The 15901-nt window shown below is 39.5% G+C and overlaps 1 protein-coding gene across 5 annotated transcripts in view; it reads left to right on the top strand.

Annotated features, from left to right (window-relative positions):
- The window catches only part of LOC137340138 (poly [ADP-ribose] polymerase tankyrase-2), a 74076-nt gene extending 66700 nt beyond the window's left edge, over positions 1–7376 (top strand). For all 5 annotated transcript variants that reach the window (XM_068002473.1, XM_068002475.1, XM_068002474.1 and 2 more), the window contains 3 exons: positions 71–257; positions 1066–1222; positions 6312–7376. In XM_068002473.1, coding sequence (XP_067858574.1) covers positions 71–257; positions 1066–1222; positions 6312–6371 — 404 coding nt within the window. In that variant the 3' untranslated portion in view covers positions 6372–7376. The remainder of the gene's footprint in view (positions 1–70; positions 258–1065; positions 1223–6311) is intronic.
- The last annotated feature ends 8525 nt before the right edge of the window (positions 7377–15901 follow it).

Below are 15901 nucleotides of genomic sequence, written 5' to 3'. Positions count from 1 at the left end.
TCATTAGTCGGGAGTTTACAATATTAGTTTCTGGTTTGTATTGTAAATGTAACTTTTTCCCTCTTCCTAGGATCCCCCTTTGTAAATGCCATAATTCACAAGGGTTTTGATGAAAGGCATGCTTACATTGGAGGAATGTTTGGAGCTGGCATATATTTTGCTGAAAATTCGTCCAAAAGTAACCAGTATGTTTATGGAATAGGTGGTGGCACAGGCTGCCCAACACATAAAGATAGGTCCTGTTACATTTGTCATAGGTAAGATCCATTATCTGTGTGTTTGTTTTCTTTTAAATAACAGAAGCTCTCTCTCATTTTGTGTGAATTTGAGTTTAGTTTGTGTTACACAATAAAGCTTGTGTAGTAAATGTTTTATCAGTTACTGAGGGGAGTTGAGTTGGGAGACAATGCAGATTTATTCAGTTTTAAAATACTGCTTTATTTTAGTATCCTGATTCCATTAGTGATTTGAACATTTTTGCCCTTTAAGTATAGATCATATTGAAACAAGACTTGATTTGTAACTAGTATAATTTCAAGCAGTTCTGTAAGTGTATGGTAAGTGCTGACAAATCGATGGCATAAAATGTTAGGATGGGAGTTGCATTCAGGATTCCTCCATCGGTCAACTTTTTGATCAAGGGGACAAGAGGAGCATGTTGCCCACTTAACTTCTCAACTACGGAATGGTAACTAACTTGGCTGGGGATACTTTGCAATACATATTTTCAAAGTCAAACTTTCTGAAGTGCAGCACTTGAAATGTTATCCCATTGGGTGAATAACTCTTGACTTTTAATACTCATGACTTTATATAGACATGAGTATGAAGCGTGATCTATGACTCTGGTCCTCTATATCCAAATTATCTACTGTTTTAACTTGATTGCACAAACATTCAGTGGTAGTAAAATAGACAGCTATAGTGAATTTCATAATTTGTGCAGTAAATGAACTCAAAGTCCACTAGCAATGATTTGAGTATTGCATCTACTTATGACTACTTATAATTGTGTTTTTTTTTCTTTTGTGTTTCATTCTCCTCCCATCCCCTTGTATTTAACAGGCAAATGGTGTTCTGCCGTGTTACGCTAGGCAAATCATTTTTGCAGTTCAGTGCAATGAAAATGGCTCATGCTCCCCCTGGTCATCATTCTGTTACTGGCCGGCCCAGCGTGAATGGATTAGCATTGGCAGAGTATGTCATTTATAGAGGTGAACAGGTGTGTTTAATATATTTTGTATTTTTCTGAAGTGTACTTCTCTGGCTGATAACCATAGAAATGATTTTCACTTCCTATAATATGGGCATACAATTTTAAATGGGAGGCAACCATAACTGGTGGTCTATTGTTAGCTTTATTTTAATTAGAAGTTTCATTTGGGAGTGGGGCAGGGAAAGGAAACTAAGTTTGATTCAAACATATAAATAGTTTATGAATCAAGCAGAAAAGAAAAGCAAATCAAAAAATTCTTAATACAGAACATCACAACTATGTAGATCTAGCTCTGATCCTAAAAGAATGGAATTTTTCAATGTATCCAAAAACATTTAACAAAGTAAACTAAATAATTAGCTTATAACCAGACACACAATCATAGAACGGTTACAGCACAGAAGGAGGCCATTCGGCCCGTCAGGTTCGTGCCGACTCTCTGCAAGAGCAATCCAGTTAGTCCCATTCCCTCGTCCTTTCCCCGTAGCCCTGCAAATCTTTTCCTTTCGAGTACTTATCCAATTCCCTTTTGAAAGCCACAATTGAATCTGCCTCCACCACCCTTTCAGGCAGTGCATTCCAGATCATAACCACTCGCGCGTAAAAAAAAGTTTATCCTCATGTCGCCTTTGGTTCTTTTGCCAATCACCTTAAATCTGTGTCCTCTGCTTATCGACCCTTCCGCCAATGGGAACAGTTTCTCTCTATCTACTGCCTAGACCCCTCATGATTTTGTACACCTCTATCAAATTTCAGCAAAGCATTTGACAAGGTACCGCATGGTAGGTTGTTACATAAGGTTAAATCTCATGGGATCCAAGGTGAGGTAGCCAATTGGATACAAAATTGGCTTGACGACAGAAGACAGAGGGTGGTTGTGGAGGGTTGTTTTTCAAACTGGATGCCTGTGACCAGCGGTGTGCCTCAGGGATTGGTGCTGGGTCCGCTGTTATTTGTTATTTATATTAATGATTTGGATGAGAATTTAGGAGGCATGGTTAGTAAGTTTGCAGATGACACCAAGATTGGTGGCATTGTGGACAGTGAAGAAGGTTATCTAGGATTGCAACGGGATCTTGATAAATTGGGCCAGTGGGCCGATGAATGGCAGATGGAGTTTAATTTAGATAAATGTGAGGTGATGCATTTTGGTAGATCGAATCGGGCCAGGACCTACTTCGTTAATGGTAGGGCGTTGGGGAGAGTTATAGAACAAAGAGATCTGGGAGTACAGATTCATAGCTCCTTGAAAGTGGAGTCACAGGTGGATAGGGTGGTGAAGAAGGCATTCAGCATGCTTGGTTTCATTGGTCAGAACATTGAATGCAGGAGTTGGGATGTCTTGTTGAAGTTGTACAGGGCATTGGTGAGGCCACACTTGGAGTACTGTGTACAGTTCTGGTCACCCTATTATAGAAAGGATATTATTAAACTAGAAAGAGTGCAGAAAAGATTTACTAGGATGCTACCGGGACTTGATGGTTTGACTTACAGGGAGAGGTTAGACAGACTGGGACTTTTTTCCCTGGAGAGTAGGAGGTTAAGGAGTGATCTTATAGAAGTCTATAAAATAATGAGGGGCATAGATAAGGTAGATAGTCAAAATCTTTTCCCAAAGGTAGGGGAGTCTATAACGAGGGGGCATAGATTTAAGGTGAGAGGGGAGAGATACAAAAGGGTCCAGAGGGGCAATTTTTTCACTCAAAGGGTGGTGAGTGTCTGGAACGAGCTGCCAGAGGCAGTAGTAGAGGTGGGTACAATTTTGTCTTTTAAAAAGCATTTGGACAGTTACATGGGTAAGATGGGTACAGAGGGATATGGGCCAAGTGCAGGCAATTGGGACTAGCTTAGTGGTATAAACTGGGCGACATGGACATGTTGGGCCGAAGGGCCTGTTTCCATGTTGTAACTTCTATGATTCTATGAAATCTGCTTTCAACCTTCTCTGCTCTAAGGAGAACAACCCCATTTCTGAATGATGTAGCGATTGTAGTTAAGGAGGAGGAAGAGGAGTGAGAAATATTGGATGGGAGAAACATAGCGAGAGAGGAAGTATTAAGGGGTTTAGCATCTTTGAAAGTAGATAAATCGCCAGGGCCGAATGAAATGTATCCCAGGCTATTAAGAGAATAATAGCGGAGGCTCTGAATATCATTTTCCGTTCCTCCCTGGCTACAGGCATGGTGCTGGAGGATTGGAGGACTGCTAATGTTGTATCGTTGTTTGAAAAGGGAGAAATGGATAGACTGTCAGTCTAACCTCGGTGATGGGCAAATTATTGGAATCAATTCTGAGGGACAGCATAAATCATCAATTAGAAAAGCACGGGTTAATCAAGGACACTCGGCATGGATTTAAGGGATGGTCCTTGTCTGACTAACTTGATTGACTTTTTTGAGGAGGTAACAAGGAGGGTCTGAGGGTAATGTTTGTAGTGTACATGGATTTTAGCAAGGCTTTTGGCATGGTCCCACATGGCAGACTGGTCAAAAAAGTAAAAGTCCATGGGATCCAAGGGAAAGTATCTAGTTGGATCCAAAATTGGCTCAGTAGCAGGAAGCAAAAGGTAACGGTTGACAGGTGTTTTTGTGACTGGAAGGCTGTTTCTAGTGGGGTTCCGCAAGGCTCAGTACTAGGTCCCTTGCTTTTTGTGGTATATATTAATGTTTTGGACTTGAATGTGGGGGGTTTGATCAAAAAGTTTGCAGATGATACAAAAATTGGCCTTGTGGTTGATAGTGAGGAGGGAAGCTATAGACTGCAGGAATTTATCAATGGACTGGTAAAGTGGCAAATGGAATTCAATCCAGGGAAGTGAGATAATGCATTTGGGGAGGGCAAACATGGCACAGGAGTACACAATAAATGGGAGGATATTGAGAGGTGTGGAGGAACAAAGGGACCTTGGAGTACATGTCCACAAACCCCTGTAGGTAGCAAGGTAGGTGGTTAAGGCATACAGGATACTTTCCTTTATTAGCTGAGGCATAGAATACAAGAGCAGGGAGTTTATGATAGAACTATATAAAACATTGGTTAGGCCACAGCTTAAGTACTGCGTACAGTTCTGGTCGTCACATTACAGAAAAGATGTGATTGTACTAGAGAAGGTACAGAGGAGATTTACGAGGATGTTGCCAGGGCTAGAGATCTTTAGCTGTGAGAAAAGATTGGATAGGTTGGGGTAGTTTTCTTTACAACAGAGAAGGCTGAGGGGAGATTTAATTGAGGTATATAAAATTACGATGGGACTAGATAGTGGATAGGGAGGACCTATTTCCCTTTGGAGTGGGGTCAGTGACCAGGGGGCATTGATTTGAAGTAATTTTTTTATTCGTTCGTGAGATGTGGGTGTTGCTGGCAAGGCCAGCATTTATTGCCCATCCCTAATTGCCACTGAGAAGGTGGTGGTGGTAGAAGAATTAGAGGGGAGCTGAAGAGAAATTTTTTCACCCAGAGGGTGGTGGGGGGTCTGGAATTCACTGCCTGAAAGGGTGGGAAAGGCAGAAACCCTCAACTCACTTTATAAAAAAAAAACTACTTGGATGTGCACTTGAAGTGCCGTAACCTACAGGGCTATGGACCAAGTGCTGGAAAGTGGGATTAAGCTCGATAGCTCTTTCAGCCGGCACGGACACGATGGGCCGAATGGCCTCCTTCTGTATCATAACTTTCTATGATTCTGTGAACCCCAGCTTCTCCAGTCTATCCACGTAACTGAAATCCCTCATCCCTGGAACCATTCTAATAAATCTTTTCTGCAGCCTCTCTATGGCCTTCACATCCTTCCTAAAGTGCGGTGCCCAGAATTGATCTCAATACTCTAATTGTGGCCGAACCAGTGCTTTATAAAAGTTCATCATAAACCTTGTTGCTTTTGTAGTCTATGCCTCTGTTTATAAATGTAAGGAATCTTACAACACCAGGTTATAGTCCAACAATTTTATTTTAAAATCACAAGCTTTCGGAGATTATCCCCTTCGTATGCTTTTTTAACCGCTTTCTCAACCTGCCCTGCCACCAACGACCTGTGCACATATACCCCCGGATCTTTCTTTTCCTGCACCCCCTTTAGAATTGTACCCTTTCGTTTCTATTGCCTCTCGTTCTTCCCACCAGAATGTATCACTTTACACTTTTCTGCATTAAATTTCAACTGCCACGTGTCCGTCCATTCCACCAGCCTGTCTATATCCTCCTTGAAGTCTATCACTATCCTCCTCACTGTTCACTATCGTTCCAAGTTTTGTCATCTGCGAATTTTGAAATTGTGCCCTATACACCCAAGTCCAAGTCATTATATTTTTTTAAAAAGCAGTGGTCCTAGTACCAACCCCTGGGGAACACCACTGTATACCTTCCTCCAGTCCAAAAAATAACTGTTCACCACTATTCTCTGTTTCCTTTCACTTAGCCAATTTCATATCCATACTGCCACTGCCCCACACTAAAGTTTTCTTTACGGTATTTACAACCGTAGTGTTAGTGTGAAGTTTCCTTTTGCACCAATGTGCAGTTATAGTTTGAATGCAGTCTGCATCTGGAGTCAGCCTAACCTGACACCAGAGCAAAGTGGACTGAGATTTCTGGGGTGGGGGTGGAGGAAATAAGAGTCTTACTCCATTTTGCTTTGCTGACACTTCAGTCTTTGACGCTTCTTTCCAATACAAGTTTGTCTGTGAAGCCACAGTGACACTAAATGTACCCTAAGAGAAACTGAGCCTATATAATCAAGTGAGTTCAGTAAATTAAGGTGTTTGGTTTTCTTTCCCAGATCAATGCTTATCTATAGTCTTGCTGAAGATATATTGTATTAAAAAGTACTTTTTAAAAATAGTACAGGCTTTTGTTTTAATTATAAATTCGTAATCTTGCTTTCCCCACTCCTAGCAGGCTTTTTAAATTCAAGTATGCTTATATTTAGAATTCCTGGATCCCTTGGTTTTGTGCCTGCATGTGTTTGATCTTGTGGTATCTTTTTAATAAGAGTTTCAAAATGTTGATAAATACTTCGAACTGTTTTAATCATGAAGTTAAAACCTTTTGAACATAACCCTTAAAATTGATTGCAGCTTTTTTTTCCCCCTCCTGTCAGGCTTATCCAGAATATTTGATAACTTATCAGATTGTGAAGCCAGAAAACTCAACTGATTGATACCGAAGTGTACATGACAAGATATAGTATTTATACAGGATATCAAGAAATAGATCCAATACACTCCAACTTTACATTTCTATTAGTTTTGGAGGAGAATGCATTACATTTTTTTTAAACTAAAATTATTTTAATCGTGTAACCCACATGGCTTTAAATACTATTCAAAATAACTTTTCTAACGAATTTGCCTTCCCATATTTCAGCACTTTAGTAGAAACCATTCCAAAAGGAAACTGGCATTTGCTCTTGGTAAAATTATGCGGTTACTTGAAATAATTGTATTGATGTATTTGAATACTGATTTCTTTTGTACTTTATCATGTCATATCTTGACACTCAATCTCCACACAATCTACAAAAAGTTACATGCTGCTTCACTTAAAAGCACCATGCCATGTTCTTGTTGTAAAACAATTGTAAATAAGAGTGATTTTGTACTGGCTCAGTAACTTATTTACACTGCTTATGTAATATGAATGTACTGTTCTCAAAATGCAGACTTGCAAGGGCAGTGGTGCATTACAAATTTAGGGTAACCTATAATCAAGACTTGGTCTACTGAAGTAATCACCATGCCAGAGAAAACAGTTTTTAATGAGTAGCCTTTGAAAAACAAAACAAAAAGTAGCAAGGGCTGCTATGAAGTAGCTATATTAATGAGTTGTCATACCATTCAGAACATCATAGTATATGAAGTTGGCTACTCATATTCAATATGGCATGGTGAAATAAAGACCCATGATTGATTGTGTATATATTATATATAGTTTTGACTTGCTGTTTTAATTGCATGAAAGAAGGCATCCTCTCCCGTGGTCATGTATATTGACAAATCTCCAGTGCTTTGACAACGACTTATTACATGACATGCATTGTAAGTTACATTTCTAATACAGTTTTACAGGATCATTGTGTAGTAAGTGGAATCTATCCATTAAGAATGTCTTGCACCTAAAAGTTCTTCCACATTTATAATAATTCATTAAATTTTATTTCATTGTATACTTCTGTGTTACATGATTGTTGCAAAGCGTAAAGTTGTTTATAATGGGCTACTTTTAGTAAGAAGGATGCTTGAATTAAAAACAATCCCAAATGTTAGGTTCATTGTATGTCAGGTCTATCTGAATTGTTTCTAATATGTATATCTGGAATCAATATAAATCTTATTGAACATGTACTGATGAGAGTTAATTTTCTCTCTCATTCTTACACCCTCGGAATCTTTTATGTCTCTACTTTATTTACACAGCTCCTAGTCAGTGCTTCTTTGAATTTTTATCTCTGTTGCAAATGTATTGTCATACATCCTTACTATATTTAAACTAAGACTCATCGCAGTCTCCTACTGTATCAAAATAGTGGATCTCCTTGATTCTGTCAGTCTTACTTTTTAAAACCCAAGCTTGGCATCACCTAAGCAGCACTTCTCAATTTATCATTTCTTTGCCAAAGTTTTCATCCATACTGGTTGCCCTTCACAGCCTTGGTCTTTCACCTAATCTAATCTAATCAATATTGATTGACTAAGTCTTTTCAGCCTAGTGTTCCGTGCTATAATCCATGACCCTTCACTTAGGTTTCTCATTAAATAATGGGGGGGGGTCCTTTAGGGTCAGAATTAATTAGCAACTCTCCTGGTTTCATTTGTCTCTAGTTGCACCCTGTCATGTCATTTAATATGTTTTTTTAAAAAAAATCAGCCCAGTGAAGTTGAATAGTAAGTGTAGTATGTTCAGGACATATTGAGAGTTCTTACACTGAATACAGTTCTGAGCATGATTTTTTTTTTGCAGAATTATTCGCAAAGATTCAGCAAAAAAAATCTAGCTTTGACCAAACCCCTTGACATTTTTACGGAAATTATGGCACAATATGCTATTGAAAGCCATACAATGTGGTGTACCTTGACCTGCAAAAAACACTGTAAAGCTCTACATCTTCTGTTCTCAAATATTACTTTCAAGATGTGATGTTCAAATGAGTGTTAGAAACAGCTTAAACTTCATTCCCATTGTTTGATGCCTTGAGCCCCATTCCCCAAAAAAAATCTGCTTGCTAATATCATTGACCCTGTAACATCTGTCATGTGATTTTACTGCACCCACCACATAACACAGGTTTAAAATAAAGGCTATTAGAGGAAGGAAATTATTGGGGGAGCACTTACTTAGTCATATGTGCACCACCTTTATAGGGATGGAAAGTCTTGGGAGTATTTATTTCAAGTAAGAAAATGTTAAGAAAAAAATCTGACAGCTCCAGCAGAATAAGGAATTTGGCAGAGCAGAAGTTTCTTATGTTACAATAAACATACTCAATATCTCCCATATTTTTCAAACTTCTTTATAATAAAAGAAATTAGGGGAAAGGGTGTAGCATGTCTTCAACTCTGCCTGAAGAACCTTTAAGACCGTGCCAATTCTAGAAAGTATATTACTGGTCGAAATCTCTGCAGCCCCAACATGATTTTCTGGGGTCAGCAAGCTCAGGGTCAACCTTCAGCCAGGCCTAAACCTGTGGCTCCTGTTTTTGATGGAACTGTGCTGGGATGTTACCTGTCATTTAGTGCAGAAAAAAAAACTGCTGAGACTCTAGTGGTAATTTGTCAATTTAAACGGTCAATATTTGTTCTCATACCCTTTTCCAACATAAAATGGGGAAGAACTCCCCAGAGTTTTTTTTCTCATTCAAAAAATTAATATTCTTTTAAATTTCCTAAGAACTTAAAATTTCTCCTAGCACCCAGATATACCCACAAGCAAATGAAGTGGCTTAAAAAAAATGTTGGGCAGAAGTGAGTTAGACATGTAACTACAATATGCCCACCTCTTCTTGATCTTTTATGTCTATCCATCTATATTTTCTGTTTCCTTTAATGCATTTTTATGGCATAAGTATAACTCATTAAAAATTGAAAAGTTTCCACAGTTGTTGGTTCTTAAACATGCTGTGCCTAATGTGCATGAGTCTTTAAATGAGTTGAAACTTAAATTTTAAGACTCAAAGAAAAAATACACTGGTGATAGTCCAACAATAGACACAAAAAAGAAAGCAGATACAAAGACAGAATCAGACAGACACACATTATATATCCAGGAACCAATCACAAAACACCAAATTCAACATTTGTGTTTTACAAACCAGTCTTGTCATACCCAGGATTCTCCCAGCTGTCAAACCAGCAGCCCCACCTCAGTGTTGCTAAACTCTAGGACTCCTACCACAGTTCTGCCAAAGCCTAGAACCATTCCACAGTGCTACCAAATCCCAGGACTGCTACCAAGTGCAAGAAGTCTCTTCTTGTAGTAGAAGTGTCTATCACTCCTTCCCTGGTATTGCTAAATACCAGAGTGCATCTTGCATTCTATCTTGCTGTGTATTCTCAGCTTTAAAATCTCAGGCTTAAAAATTAAATACCTAGGTAAAGGAATATATTTAAAATAAAGGGCACAAATTTATGGTTTTCACAAAATCGTGGAGTGCAAACCCTAAAGCATCAGTAAATCTCTGCCATTTAATGAAAATGGAATTTGACTTATTCAGGCACTGTGAATCATTGATCCTGATGTTACCCCGATGTGGTAATAAACGCTCCTATTTATTTTTTTTTAAAGCTGAGCAAAGCCACAAGAGATCTGCATATATATATATATATATATATATATATATAAAAAACAGGCAGCAATCTAATTTCATGGTTCCAATAATAAGATGCTGCCCTGCTTTCAGGATTTAGGATGTCATTTGTATAGCTTTCACATGAATTTAAATTATTTCCAGGTGTTTTTAAAATGCTGAGTAACCATTTGTAGTTAAAATTTCACTGCAAATGGGCTAGCGGTGATGATTTCTATTTTGTGCTGTTACCCAATAATTCCACGTGGCTGGGATTGCTATCTACTGACATTCACTTGTTAACCTAACTGGTACAAAGCAGCAGGCACTGTGACACACACTGCCTGAAAATAGAAACAAACTGGGTGGACAATTCTTTAGTTTTCCTCAGGGAGGGGCAGTTTTGACATGAACCTTCCTTGGAGAGATGACATTTTTACCTCCAAGCCTTCTCATGAGAGAACCAGTGGGGGGAAAACTGACTTCCCATTAGTTTTTAATGTAAGGAATGTTAACAGCTGACCTGTCTCCTGTTTGGGCCATTGGGTAACAATGGCTGTTTTGCTTTACACTTGGGATTAATGTTTGGATATTCCAGAATTTTAAAATCTAAATTGAGTGTCGCATTTAGGTGGAAATCGAGCATGGTTTCCTAGCCAAAATGTGTGCAATGAAAGCAATGGGGAAGACTCCAGTATTTTGCCCCAATTCCTTGACGATCCCACTGCAAGAGGTGCAACAAAGGACAGTGACCCTCTCTGGAGCTGAAGGTCATTCACCTGTTAAAATAAAGGTCCAACCTGTGAGTGCGAACACAGTCTCAGGTCTGTTATACCTGGGAACAAGAAGTTGTTTACTGGAATCAGGTGACGTGCCAAGGTAAGTTTACCAACCTTTGTATACAAGCCTTCGCTTCCTTCAGAGAACTTAGGTGCCACTTGTAGTGCAGCAGTAATTGGGAAGACCACAGTAAAGTATGGCTTAGCAAACTGAAGGCTTCAGCAAGAAGTCAGAAATATAGATGGAAATAAAAGTGCAAGATGTTCAATGCACGAGTAAACAAATGCTCCCAGGCCAAAAAAAAACTTCGATAGTAACTGAAACAACAGCAACCTTTCTTCAAGAAACGCTGCAAAGCAGACCAGGCCTGTTTTCCTGCCATGCTCCAGTTTTTATGGGCAAGGTGCATGCTGTGGGTGGAACGTCGCCCAAAGTCATGAAACTAGGTGGGACTTGATTTACAGAAATTTTTGACTTAAATAAGGCTCTGCAGTGCCACCTTCTTGCTCAGCCCAATATCCCGTCTTGGAAAATTGAGTACACTACAAATCAGGCCATGAGGGTAGGAGACCCAATTTTCTGACCCGTGCCCACCACCCGCGAAGCTCTGTGCCAGTAGCGGAGAGTCAAAACTTTACCCTTTTATATATCAATTATAGAGCATGTAATGTGGAGTCTATAATTTGTGTGCGCACAGGCTACTGTTTTTATTTAGTACCACTATTTATTTTTACTTCCATATCGAGCCCTGAGAGTTGTCCATTAAAACGTCCATTTGTTTATCCACCTTCTATTTAACAATATTCTCACGTGTTCAGGCCTCATGATACAATGTGAAGGGCAACATAGTTTTTCTCTCTTACTTTCTTCCTTTCAACGATGTATGGGTGGTATGACATCATGGCCCCGCTGTGAATGTGCTGTTCAATTTGTCTGAATGACTGTTAAAGATTGTCAAGAATTCCCAGCAAAGAACTTGTTCACACTATGTGGTCCCGAGCAGAACTGCAGACAAGCTGCCGAAGTGGGCAAAAAGAATTTTTTTTACAATGGTGCTGTATCTTTGGTGCTTGAAGCTACAGAGGTAATGAATGATAAGTGACCATTTCATGCCAAGGTGCTAGGCTAGCACTGTATGGGATGGTGGAATCTCCAGCAGCTATTAACCCTGAATAAGGGAGCTTTAGGAACAGCCTTGCTGGCAAGACAAAAGTATGCATACTAATCTATTACTGTTTGTCAGTGCACATTGACAAAAGACTAACTTATAATCCTTACATCTTGTCTGAACTAATGTGCAATGATACTGTGCTACGTGGCCTGTTTAGCATGCCTTTCTTGGCTTGTGAATAATCAAAATTGTTGGTAATCAAAAAGACTTCTCAAATGAAGAAATGGCATGAAAACTCACTTTGTTAAAAATGTGAAAGTGACTAAACTGAAACAGGATATTTCACTGCTGTGGCTGAAAATTTGTTCAGTACTGAAAAAAGTTAATTTTGTTTCTATATATACTGTAGTAGGCCCAGTATTTAAGATTGCATTGCACTGAAAGTTGTTTCTTATTAGAATACCAGTTGTATTAAAGTAATGTAATAAATCCTGCAGAAGAAAGTTCACTGCTGCTTGATCTATAGTAATCTGCTGTGATGATATCACTGGCTTAGCCATAGCCCCCTAAACAATTGAATAATATCCCCACAACACCAAATTGCAAATAGTTTGTCAATATCTGTCAATTTATATGAGAAAGTTCTCAGCGGAGCAGAATTTTTTTTTTAAATGCAGGTTAGCATTTCCAGCATATTGGGAAAGCGCCCCCCCCCCCCCCCCCCCCCCCAAAATTGCTGAAGGCTTACTTCCAGAGGCTCCTCACCAAAGTTTCTGGGGTCAAAGGAGGTTATCGGCATGGTTCCAGCATTGGTCGGTATTGAGTCTCCGTGGATTTTCTAGGCCATTATGTGCAAGCACACGTTTTGTCCATTACATGAGCAGTTAGTTGGCTCAAATTCAATGGGGGAAAGGAAAATCGGGCAGCGTGTAAAACGGGTGGGTGGAAATAGGGCGGGGTGTTCAACAGGAGGCATGTAAAACGGGCGGGGTGTTCAACGGGAGGCGTGGAAATCGGGCGGGGCGTTCAACGGGAGGCGTGGAAATCGGGCGGGGTGTAAAACAGGTAGCTGATTCGTTATCACACCTTTTACGCTACAGCCCAAGACCGATTTCACCCCCAATAACTCAGACTCAAAACCACTTGGGGTTCCCAATTTATATTCAGTTGGTTGAAGTCCGCCATCAAAATAGCCTTCCTCTTTTCACATAACCTTCGTATAATTCGTAGCCATGTTCCCGATATTCCTATATATCATCAATCCCCACTGTCACAACAGCCTCAAGTTCAACCATTCAATGCTTGTAACATTCATGTATGTGCCTCTTATTGTAGATTTGCATCTCATTGCCTGTTGTTGGTAACTGGTTGCAGAATATCTGAGTTATTGTATTAATGCTTGTCTTTTTACTATTATCCATTCTTTAATCCAGCTAATTTGGGATCCATTTTGTTCTGCCCCCTGTACTCCTATGCAAGTTAATTATTTTTACACAAGCATGCCATCCACTTATTTATATCCTCCGTTTGCTTGGTAAGTTTCTCTCTTAACCAAAATACAAGCAATATTTCTCATCATATCATTGATTTCTACATGGACTACTAGTACCGGCTCCCTGCTCCCTTTAGTAGCTCTTCTCTTGTCAATGTGTGTCATCCTAGCTCCAAGTAAACTTGTCAGTGTCATCCTGTAGACACTGTCCTTATGCCACACATGGCTATCTACCTTTTTGTGCAATAAACCCTCAATGACTTCAATATACCCATACATTTATCCTAACTTATCTTCTCTGGCTTTTTGACTACCTCTTCATCAATTATTTGGTCTCCTGCATAATGGGCCAGTGCTATTATTTGTTTATTATAACTTATTGAGTAGCTTCTCTGGCTGGGTTACCTCTCCTACTCCTTCCTAAAATAGTATCCCTAATTTTTTAATTTTTCTTTGGAACCAATTAAACAGTATCTGGTTGTACTGGTCCCTAATGACTCACCCTCAAGGTACAATACTATCTCGTCCAATTCACATACTTGTGGTGATTCATCTGACGAGGCCAGTACTACCCACTCACCGTTAATATTCCACTCACATTTATCTGGCCCTTTGAGTTTCCTTTCTCTCCTCTTCAAAGTTATAATCCTTTCTTTCAATTTGGTGATCATCAAACATTTTTTACATCTGTTTCCCCCATCTTTGGCTCTCTCTTGTGCAAACATTGCACAGCAAAATCACTTCATGGCCACTGTCGTTCCTACAGAGTTTGACCTGCAAATGACTTTAAAAAGTTTAGAGAGTTTAGCATAGACAAAATTTTATGCAGATAACCTGTTTGGATTTTAACTGCATATATAATTTTACTAATATTGTATTTATGTTTCTTTTAAATACACTTCAACCACATTTCCTCCAACAACAGCTTTCCTCATGTCCTAAAACACTGGCTGTAATACTGATTGCTTCATTTTATTCACTGGTCCATTTTGTTAATTTGTACAAACATAAACTTCAGGCAAACAGGTTTAGTGCACCAGCAAAACTAAAACCATATTTAATCTGCAGTAACTAATTTCAAAAATGCATTAATGATGAGAAATTAATACAAATGAACAGTTCATGACAAAGGACCAGTATTAGTTGTTTCATTGGTACACACGTAACAAATTATCAAACCTGAGAAGTTCAATTCCTATTTTTTTTTCTTGGTGTGAATTTTGTCCTCATCAAAAGAGGGATGTCAGTGCTGGGGAGTTGAACACTTTCCATTTGAGACATCCAATGTCTGCATCAAGCAGTCTTGGGAAAAGTATAGCAGAATTCAATGCAGCTCTCTCTACTTTATGTCTCAGGTCCAAAACACAGAAGAGTACCCAGTACTGCACTATGTGACACTTCCTTTCCACACAAGCCCTGCTGTATACTCTCTGAATAAGATTTCTGAATTAGAGGTAGTTTTGTGCTGTGGGTTTATGTTTACTAGGAACAGGATTGAGACTATCCAAACACATTTCATATAGAACTCATACAGCCAGCAGAGACTTTCTTTCCATTAGCCTGGGTTGGATTTGAACCCTGTTCCTAATGGTGAAAAAGCCAATGTTTAAACCATTGCACCACCCAGCCCTCCTTAGTCTACCTAATGTTTATTTTTGGGTTTCTTGGACTGACCACAAACTGCACCCAAGGGGATAGATGGGAATCTGACTCCTACCTCTGCTAACGCTACCTTGATTTAGCCACTATGAGGCACATGATTGTGACCTGGTTTAACTCTCCCTGCTTGGCTGACAGCAGGAATTCAGCAGAATGGGGCATTAAACCTGTGCCCATCATTCTATGGTGCTGTATGCAGGTGCTCCAATTTGCTGTGCTATGGTACTAACACAAACAGGCAGTGGCTTTGGAATGCCCCCATCTTAGAAGCATAGAGGTTTACAGCACAGATGGAGGCCATTCAGCCCATGGTGTCTATGTCAATTCTTTGCTGGAGCAATCCAAAAGTAATCCCACTGCCCCACTCTCTCCCCATAGCCCTGTATTTTCCTCTGCTTCAAATAGTTATCCAATTTTATTTTAAAACCACACCTCGCATCAAAGCATTCTATGCTCCGGCAACCTCTGCGTAAAGAAATTTCTCCTAACCTCTCTCCCCTCTTAGTCAGCACTTTAAATTGATGACCCTTTCATCAACCAGCAGAAATAGTCTCTCCCAATTGACTCTATCACAAACCCTTCATGATTTAAAAAACTCTAAACTCTCCTCACCTTCTTAGACTTCTCCCATCAGATACCAGGTATACAAAAGGAACACAGGGTTGTCTTGATTGCTGTCTAGGTGTCCTTTTTCAGTTAGTCCTGACCAAACCTGAGAATTCAATCATTTATATTACTTCCCCCTCCAGTAGTGGTGGTCTGAAGGTGACTTTGCGGCTTGGGAAGAGCTATGGTTATCCCGATCATGTAGACAATGCCTTAAGTAACTCACATCCATTTTACTCATTCCACCATTGCTACAAAAGA

Source organism: Heptranchias perlo, chromosome 21, assembly GCF_035084215.1.
Source record: "Heptranchias perlo isolate sHepPer1 chromosome 21, sHepPer1.hap1, whole genome shotgun sequence".
Lineage (NCBI taxonomy): Eukaryota > Metazoa > Chordata > Chondrichthyes > Hexanchiformes > Hexanchidae > Heptranchias > Heptranchias perlo.
This window is presented reverse-complemented; position numbering and strand designations above follow the sequence as displayed.